The sequence below is a fragment of the Cucumis sativus genome, chromosome 1 (genome assembly GCF_000004075.3).
Source record: "Cucumis sativus cultivar 9930 chromosome 1, Cucumber_9930_V3, whole genome shotgun sequence".
Lineage (NCBI taxonomy): Eukaryota > Viridiplantae > Streptophyta > Magnoliopsida > Cucurbitales > Cucurbitaceae > Cucumis > Cucumis sativus.
The window spans coordinates 23,779,686-23,790,600 of NC_026655.2; the positions used below are offsets into that span (position 1 = coordinate 23,779,686).

Consider the following 10,915-nt stretch of genomic DNA (forward strand, 5'->3'; position numbering starts at 1 on the left):
ATTATTCAACTCTTTCCATTTGATTAAAACAATATTATATTTGGATGTCTATCCAAATCCATTCTCTTCTAATGTGAGATATTTGTAAGTAACTTAAGATTTTGGTTATTTAAATCGAGTAAGAAAACACTTTTTTTTTCTTACTTCAACATGGCGTAAATAAATATTTTTGTTCTTGAAGTTCTACAGTAATAACAATTTAATTCCCATACTATATTATATTTCGTAACGATTTAGTTTCTACACACAACAATAAACTAAATAGAGTTTAAATTTGATTATATATTATAAAACTTAAGTTGTTATATAATAAAAATTTATTAGTTAAACATGAAGAATTAATTGTGATATGATAAATGTTCAAGAACTAAATTTCCACAAATTGAAAATTAAAGAGACTAAATTGTTGCAAACTAAACCTTAAGAATTTAGTTGCTAAGAATTTAAAGTATATCTTAATTAAAAGTATGATTTAAGTTCTTGTACTTTTAATTACTTTATGTCAAATGAGTTATGCTCATGTTGGCTATCAAAATTAGAGTAAAACAGGTTTGAATTTACTAAATAATTTTTTACAATTTCTTCAATGACATATTTTCAAAAATAAATATTTAAAAAGTTAAATCAAACTTAATAAAAAGAAATGGAGTTACTCGAAACAAAACAAATGTGAGATAGATGAGGAAAAAAAATAGATATTTAATTATAACAGTAAAAGAAAGAAAGAAAGAAAAGAAAAGGGTGAAATAAATAAAAGAAGAGAAAAAGAAGTCAAATGATGAGTAGGTGAGAGTTGTCTGAGGGAAGGAGGCAATGGACTTAGGGATTTGGTTGGGAGGGCACAGTTTTCTAACTCATTTCTCCTTTTTTTATTCTTAGATTTGAATTCTTCAATTCTTTTTTATATTTATATATATATATATATATATATATATATTATATGGTGAGTAAGTAATTGAGGTTTATGATGTAAAAGAAATTGTGGATTATGATGGGTGCATGCATGTTTAATTAAGAGGGAAGTTTGATGATCAAATTCAATGTTTCTAGCTTCAAACACTAATTATAATAATATTGATATCAAAAGGAAAAAATAATGGAAATTCATACAAACTTCATATCACATGCTTCATTACTATCACTCATTCATCGAAAACATAAGAAAACTTTGTTGCAATAAGTTAGTTATTTTAGAATTAAAAATTAAGTGCGATCTAAATATAGTAAAATTTATTAAATACTAAATTATATTAACTTTTATTAGCAATATAATTCATTTCTAAAAAAAATGTACTGAGTTTTTTTTATATTTATAAATTATTTTATAAATGGTTGGATTTATAAATATTGTGAGACTAATCGTTAATATATTTGTTATAGTTAAATTTAACATTAGATAAGAGATTTTTCTTTTTTTCATTTTATTATCATATACTTGTATATATATACATACTCTTTATTTTGTTAAACCTAATTTGGGTTCTGATGGGAACAATTTAATTTAGGTATGGAACTATGTTCTACTTCATGAATTTAAATTTATTTCTAAAATAAATAACAATATTATAGGGTTGTTTAGAATATAGTAAAATATTACAATTTATTTGTAATAGAATACAATAGATTACTATATGTGTCTTCTGTGTGTCATGGTAGATATAGATGGTACTCTATTGCGATCTATAGATTGTATTGAAAGATCTATGATATTTAACTATATTTATAAATAGTTTTAATAATTTTTTTTATTTAAAATGATTTTTCTATATAATTTTTAATTATTTCTTTTGTAGTAGCTTAAATTATTTTATTGGTAGATAATGTTTAATAATTTATGTCACAATTTTTTCTTTTTTTTTTATTTTAACTTTTTGCATTTGAAAATGGTTAAAATAGCAAGTTGGGGAGTGTTTGGTCCTTAGACTATAAAGGAGTAGTTCACTCCACGTTTACCTCGAGTGTTACCGTAATCCTAAGATTAGAATTAGGGCAATTCTACTTTTTCCATATTTTTCATATGTCACTATTCCCTTCTCTCCCCCTTTCACTATTGCTCACTCTCACATCTCTTCTATGTCACTGTTCTTCGCTTCCCCTTTCACTATTTCTAACTTTTCCAAGTATAGATTATAATTATAATAACTCATACTATAATAATTTGCACCTCAATTGAACCCTAAAACACATACTATAATAACCAACAAACTATAATAACACGCAGATTATAATAATTCACTCCACACCCCAAACACCTCCGAGTGTTTTGAACTGATTTGATTTTTTTTTTTTTTTTGTACTTTTAAATGTTTATTTTAGTTTGATCTTAAACTTAGCCTTCTAGGATTATTTGTTATTAAAATTCATTAAAAGGTCATAACAATAATGACCATACAAGGAACTACAGTATATGAATATTTTTTTCTAGGATGTATATGAACAAGAACCAAACATGCTAAAATGATCCGTATTAGATTATGAGAACAACATTTTCACTTTAAAAGTATTCTAGATAAGAATGATGTTATCATATCACAAGAGAGGTAGAAGACTAATGTTGCAAACCTTTAGATATCAAATTCGAATTTGGATTCCTAGTTTGAATCCTAAACTCAAAGGATTATATACAATAAAATATACAAATGTTAGTTGATATGTATATATGATTGCGAAGGAATGCATGTGAAAGGTGGGATGCACACAAAAGTATAATTTTAGAGTGGAAAAGAAAAGGGTATATAACCAAATAGAATATATATATATATATATATATATATATATATATATATATATATATATATAGAGGATATGAAAAAGATATAGCAATAAATGGTGGGTGAGTTAAAAGGGTGAAAATATTGCACTAATTTAATATACAAAAACATGGCCACACCCCAAATATAGGAATTATGTCTCAATCAAAATTCTTAATTTGTGGGGAGAAAATGGGAAGAACCATATAATAATTTAATTCTAATGTGATTAGAACATGCCCAATCACATGCATATATATAAATATATATAGTTTTTATGTCTTTTATCTTTGCATTTTGATGCTTCAATTCATTCATCGTTTCTAAATCTTTGAAACTTTGTTTTTTATGACTATTTTTCAACCATTTCTGTGGAAAATGTATATTTTTGCAATAGTTTTTTATCAACACCTTTTTTAAATTCTGGATCTCAATTTTTTTTAAAAAAAAAAATTATTGGTTTTACATTTCCTTTTGCCTTATTTTTAACCTTTTGGAAGTTTAAAATATATTATTTCATTCTATTTCTCAATTAACTATGAATAAAAATAAATAAAAAAATAGCTATAATGGAGTAATGTTGTGCACGTCCCTTAAACATAACTTAACCATTGGATTTGTGATGTTTATAACTACGTACTGTAACTCTAATAATTGTAACAAAAGATGGATTGTGAAACTTTGTAAAGGATAAAATTAATGGATATGTATAGACTCTTCCTTCTTTCAATATAGATTCTTCAAATTTGGAGACTTGTGTTTATTTATTACTCTTTAACTTTTAAAATAGCAAATGTATTCCCTTTAACATCACGGATGTACTAAATATAAAATTAAAATAATGAGTTTTCATTAAACAAATTTGAATTTATATTTAATTAATTAGTTATTTTATTTTATTTTTTAAAATAATTTTTCACTAATCTTTTAAATACAAAAATGATGATAGAGACCAGTTAGATACAAACTAAAAGTTTATGAACATTTAAAGGACTAGCAACTCAGGAAACTTCAATAACCAAATAAACACAAACTTCAAAATTCATGGACTAAACTTGTAATTATATTTAACTTAATTTCAACCACATTTAAGATTGTGATTGTAAGTAGAGAGGTTCACAATTCACCATTGTGATTGTGATTGTAAGTAGAGGGTTTGAGGAAAAATATAAGAGAAAAAATCTAGCACGATCAAGATAGGGACAAGAAACGTTCCTTGTTGTTGTCCCCATTTAGCTTTCGAGGAATTTTTCTCACTCCCTCGCATATTCCCCTCCTAAACGACAAATCTCCACCCCTTTTTCGAACCGAGTCCCTGCAGAAGAAAAAGAACATCTCTACAAATTGCGTGTTTTGATTACAGATTTAGAGGTAATAACATTGTCATTCATCCTAATTACAAAATGTAGATAGACAACAAATTTAATCAAATTGTACCCACTTTGGTGTTTATTAACCCTAAATTCAAAATATAAAAATGATTATACTATTGTAAAATTGAAAAACTACATTATTATTCTAAAGAAAAGATAAGAAATTATATATGAAACTAAAATATAAACTTTTTATATATATAGCTTTCTAAATTTATATATTAATGTGTTGAATTGAATAGTCAAAAGTGTCAACATCTGTTGAAATTGGAGAGAATTTGACAAAAGAAAGAAAGAAAGAAAGGAAAAGAAGAAAAGTAAAAATGAAATAAATTCTCAATCTTCACATGTTTCAAACATTTAAATTGCCTTTTCTTTTTTAATAATTATATATAAAGGAAGCCACAATTTTATTTTCTAAAATTTCTTTTTTTTGAAACATTTAAATTGCCTTTTCTTTTTTAATAATTATATATAAAGGAAGCCACAATTTTATTTTCTAAAATTTCTTTTTTTCTATAACTATAAATAAATTGTAGTAATTTTCAAAAATTAAAAACATTACATAATTAATAATATTAAGTTTAAAACTCTCTCTTTTAAAATAGCCAACATTCAAAAACAAATCACTATACTATTATATCTATGAAAATTTTGGAGCAAAAAAGCTTTTTGTTTTAATTTCTTTTTGAAAATTGTCACTTATTTAATTTCCCAAAAGTTTTCAAAATCTTGCCTAATAAATTGAATAATTAAGCCAATAATATTAATTAGTTGCTCTAATTATCTGAAAAGCTTAATTATGATTTGTTTGGTTGAACTAATTTATCTTTTGATTATTATTGATTTCAACATCTCTTAATTTTCAAGTAATGACATGATTTAACCCTTCATCTACTATATTAGCTTTCAAAAACAAACTACATCTTTTATATATGAAAATAAATATAATATCATTTCCGTTTTCATATTTGTAAAATTTTAATCTCTATACTTTGACTGGTTTAATTTTAGTCTTCATTCAATAAATCTTTAATTTAACCTCAAAATTATTTTTGTCATATTTTACATAAGTTATAGTGGTATGCAAAATTTTTGACATATTTTACATAAGTTATAGTGGCATTTCAATTTTGCATATACGTTCAAATATGAGCAATAATTAGGTGCATCTTAAAATGTATTTAACCACTCTACCCTCTATTTTTTAACTACACAAATAAAAAAAATAAAAAAGTATATTTTTGAAAAAGGAAACCGGAGCTAGACCGCACTTAAGTTTTTCTATTGAAATATATGTCGACAAATTCAATAATATATATGAATGAAATTTAACATTTTTTTAAGAGAAATAAGTTTGAAAATTTCAATAGATTAAAGGTCAAATTTAAATTACTCAAAACATTTTGAGTTTCTTTTTCTAAATTTAACAATTATGGTGGTTAGAAACTTAGAGAGATCAAATTATCAACCTTAATAAGTGTTTACAAATGTGTACATAAGTATAGTAAGAGTTTATGAAAAGTACATTCAAACGGAGATTCTAAAGATATAAAAATATATGTTAAAAAACTTAAACGAATTATCAGCAATGTGTTATTTATACGAACACGGTGCTTCTTTATAATTTTCCACCAACATATTAAATAACGTAATTTTATATTTCAAGATAATAATGTTATTATTTGTAATTCTTTGGGCCCAAGATTCTTGTTTAATTTTGAAGTTCTTATGATCAAACCGAAAAAGAAGGTCATGTCTTCCTCCTAAACTCAAGAGGTTACGTTGTCAATTTATACATGCTAATAGGATATAGGATATCTGAGATGAAAGAATAGAAGTATTGGGTTTTAAAATAGGTAAGAAGAGATAATACAAATAACTCAAAATAATTAATTTAATATAAATATATGTATATATAGATAAAGATTAATAAATAATGGTGTGAGAGAGGGAGGGAGAGCAAGGAGGGGAAGAAATTGATGTGATTAAGAAGAGGCCGCGTAGTTGCCCTTTTCTTGCTTTAAAAATTAGCCATCCTTACTTCTGTTCTTTCTCCTCTCAACTAAAAACCTAAACCCTTTCTCTCTCTCTTTTCCTCCATTAACAACCTTTCTTAAGCTTTCCTTAACCATTCCTCTTTCCTGAGGTATTTTCTCTCTTCCATTTCCATTTCACCTTTTCCTTTCTTTTACCATTTTCGCTAATTATCAATTCCCTTCATCCCAACTTCTCTAATTAATTCCTTCTCCAAATTCTATTTTTTCCTTTGCAGATTCTTCTTGTATTCATCTCATACTGCTTCTCTATTGCTGGATTCATTTCTTGAAATGGATATGGATCCCATTTCTTCTAATCTCCAACACCTCACCAGTTCCGATTTCACGGAGGACCAGCGTCCCAGTAAACGCCGAAAAATCCATTCCCCGGAGATTTCCGTTGATGAATCCGCAGATTCGATAAGACGGTGGACAACAGAGTCGGAGCACCGGATTTACTCTTCCAAACTAGTCGATGCTCTTCATCGAGTAACTGCTCAGAAGTCTGCATCGCTTCCATCCGGATCTTCGATCGACGGCCGGAAAGTTCGCGAGACGGCGGACCGAGTTCTCGCCGTCGCTGCCAAAGGCAAGACTCGCTGGAGCAGAGCAATTCTCACGAATCCACGGCTCCAACACAAACTCAAGAAGCAGAAGAAGGTGAAGACGGTGGGAAACTGTAGCCGGGCGAAGAAATTGAAAATTAAGTATGAGAGGAGAAAATTGCCGACGGTGCAGAGGAAAGTTCGGACTCTCAGCCGCCTTGTACCCGGGTGCAGGAAAATATCGTTTCCGAATCTTCTTGAAGAAGCATCGGATTACATCTCTGCTCTACAGATGCAGGTTCGCGCCATGACAGCCGTGGCGGAGCTTCTCGCCGGCGCTCCGGGTGATCGTCAAAGTTTGAGAACAAATTCGTAGAAGCCACTCCCCAAGGCTTGTAATGCCAGCAGGTGTTTTCTTCTTTTTTTTTTCTTTTTCTTTTTTTCTTTTTCTTTTATATATATAATCTTTCTTCTTTTTTTCTTTTCACGAATATTATTATTCGTGTATTGTTATGAAATATTTTATTGTACACATTTTTAATTTCCATTTCTTTCTTTCTTTTTGGGTTTAATTTTTTGATTGAAAAGTAGTACCTAATTTTGATTCTCTTAATATAATAAGAGAAAGATAATAGATGGAATTAGGGAATTAGGTTTTGGTAATTTTATTTTTTATTTCCTCGATTATTATTATTATTATTTTATTCCCATTATATTCGATATTGTTTATATTGATCAATTAGTTGATTAATTAATATCAAATATATTTTAGAGAAATTGGAGGAAGAAAAACAGGCGATTTATGATCGATAACACTTCTTAAAAAATGCAAAAAATAATTTTAAAAAGAACAATTTTATTTTTAAATTACTTTCTATAAATATTTTAAATTCTTCTTGGTAAAATAATTTTAAAATTATTAAAATGTTCTGAACCATGAAGGTAGCATCATGAACAAAACTACATTAGAATGAAAAGGGTTCTAAACATGATTAAGAAAGATTTAAAAAAGAATTTAAAGTTATTGTCTATACCAACAAGGTGTATCTTTCTCAATTAAGTGTGTTTAAATTGGAATAATCTTAGGTTAGCTGCATGTGAGTGAGGATATCATGTGGTTTGTGGGAACAATTTTCAATATATTTGAAGCATTTAACACAAGTAATTAGGATGACATATGGACATGAGGCGTTACAAAGTAGAATGATTATTTAATCTTTAATTTACTTCAACATGTTAGGTGAGAATTTGAACCTCTAATTATCTCTTAATTGAACAATGTTGAAAGTTGAACTAAATGTTATTTGAGACAAAGTTAAAGGTCAATAAATTGGATGAGAGTAATTAATTAAGTTTAATATTGTTTTGACCTTTTAGAGCCTTATGTCAAGAATACTCTTTAATCATGTCGTCACACTTTGTTTTCAAATTATGCATCTTTTGAACTAATATGGATCAAGAATTTTAATCGAAAATAAAAATTAAAGTAGAAGAGTATCCAACTCATCTTAAATTATCCTCATCTTTTAGCAATTAATATGCTCAAGTTATCGTACATTTGTATTTAAAAAACTAAGAAGAAAGTTTATCATATGAGAAATTATAATGAAAAATGTTTCTAGAGTCATTAAAATCTTGAAAACTAAAGGTTAGGTGTTGAGAAATTAAGTGTGTATTGATACAAATTGTGTAAGATAGAGAAAATTTAAGTAAGTAAAAACAAAGGGGATGTTTTTAGTCATAAATCAACTTTATTTCACAAACTTGCATAAGAATACGTAAACCAATTACAAAATAAAAGTGTGTAGAGAAAGAACTATATGTGTGTCATTGCATGGTCATATTTGTTCATGTTGCTATCTTCTCACTCACCCTCTTAGTCTTTTTAAAGTCTTTCTTTATAAAACTCTTTAAAATCTTTCTTTAAACTTCACATTTTTCATAGGAATATAGACTTAACGTGGATTAATTAATATCTTACATATTCTTCTTAGAAGACCAAATTAGTTGTCAAATTCAGCCAACTAATGCATTGAATTTTAGCTAATTTACATGTTCTCGTATATATAAAGGCTACATTTATTTGTAAAGAGGAGCATGAACATTATTTGAATAATTTTCCATCATTGTTATGTTTGTCAAATTAAGTCAGTTTTTCTCTCGTTACTAGGAGTTGCAATTTTGAGTAAAATTTTTGTTGTTTCTAAGAGTTTTGTTGAACAATTGCTTCCATAGGAGATATCGTGGAATTTTTTTGATCTTTTTACTACTTATATATCATGTGTACTTACATAGGGTTAAAAAAAAAGTTCCAAAAAGCTTTTCAATCTAGTTAAAGCGTTTTTCATATTATGAGGTTTCAACTCTCATTTGTGCACCCATCTGTTTCTCATTTCTCCCTTGCTTCTTACACTAAGTTATCATTACACTGGCTTCTTACACTGCGTTATCGTTTCATTGGCTTCATATTTTGATTTTTGTTCTCAAATACAACATCTCCCAATGTTTGTAAATCATTCTCAAGTGGATTAATCTTGATGATAACAAAAATCGTCAGTGAATAATATCTTATCACCGGATGGATCTCCATAAAAATAGGAGACCATTTTTTTAGAGGATAACTTCCGACAATAGTAGTTATCGTTAGCGAATAAAATATCTCTCGACACCCCCACTGAGAGGCCACCACTAAAATGGGAGATCATTTTTCAAGTGAAGGTCACTTGATGGTCTAAAACACCAATGAGAGATATGCTATCTATCGACAACTTCTTTAATTATGTCATCGACAAGGAGTTTCTTCCAAACTAACATATACACGGTGTCGAAATTAGTATATTCTATTGACAGCAGGCCAAAATATACACATTAAAAGGGTATAATTCATGAACACAAACAAATAGCATTGTTTAACTCTATTACTTTATCTAAAAGGGCACAAATGAGATACATTTGGTCGAAACTATTTTCTTTGATTGTGTAGGTGCATTGTAAGAACATAATAGCTAGGTAACTTTAATTTAATTTAAACACCGACGAACCTTCTCATTATTGTTTCACTCATATTTTATTTTCTTAATAACAATCATCCTAATATATATTTTTATTCATCACATGCACCTTTTGCACAACTTTTGAAGAGGTGTTTCACTTTAATTTGATTTCTTCTCTCCAATGTTCCTTTAAGATTTGATAGTTAAAGAAAGTGTTTTTGTTTATTGTGGATTTACATACTAATAATATTAATATTCTTTTCGAAATGAATCATCAGTTAATTTGGCATTAATTAAGTGAGATTCAAACAAAAAAAAAACCCCAAAAACTTGACTGACCAAAAAAATTAAATATAGTAATTAAGTTGAGGCATTAAAAAAAGAGAAAAAGAAGTAATAAATATAAAAACAATAATGTGAAATGAAACATTGATGCCTTTTCTATTATTTTGCTGTTTGGCCCTTACACCCACATGATTGGTACATCCCCATATTTATGGGTATTTACTATTCCACCCATAAAAATCATCCCAACTTTCAAATTTTCAACATTCACTCTTCACTCACATTTTCCCAATCACTCATTTTCCAAGAAAGTTTCCCAAAACAAAAAATCCCAATGTCAATCCTCACTATCATTCCTTAATTATATACTTTTGTACTTAGAACACCTAATTATTTCACTTTTAGTTTCTACAAAATGAAGTGTAACTCAATTTAAATTAAATTTAGAGATATAGTTAAATTAGAAAAAAGAGAATAGAAATGATGATGAAGAGGTGAGTATTGGAAGGAAAAAGAAGTTAGATGATGAAAGGGATAGATGATGAAAGTCATTTATGGATTTGATGATAACATAGAGACATTAGACAAAAGGACGTATGACATTATTAAAGACACGCACCCCTCCATTTTTTCTAATTTTTATGTGTATTTCAACTCCAACACGTGCATCCTCATGCGACGTCGTACCATCTCTAAAATTCTATATATTTCTAATCTTAATTTACTATACTCTTTTCTAATTAATTACTTTTTATATCATTACGGAGATGATTAGCATAAATTTGAATTTTGATCTAGCTGGGTTTTGATTTTGATTGTGTCATTTAAAAAGAATTTAGACTTCTTATCAAATATAAAAAAGAAAAATATGCATTTAGAATATATATATATATCTATGTGTGTGGAATGAAATTGAGACTCATGGGTAAA

At 27.5% G+C, this 10,915-nt stretch overlaps 1 protein-coding gene across 1 annotated transcript; it reads left to right on the forward strand.

Annotated features, from left to right (window-relative positions):
• The first annotated feature begins 6,070 nt into the window (after positions 1-6,070).
• Positions 6,071-7,394, forward strand: LOC101222379 (transcription factor bHLH149). Its single transcript, XM_004135707.3, has 2 exons — positions 6,071-6,272; positions 6,399-7,394. The coding sequence occupies exon 2, from the start codon at positions 6,454-6,456 to the stop codon at positions 7,081-7,083; it is 630 nt and encodes a 209-aa protein (XP_004135755.1). The 5' UTR covers positions 6,071-6,272; positions 6,399-6,453; the 3' UTR covers positions 7,084-7,394.
• Positions 7,395-10,915: the final 3,521 nt, after the last annotated feature.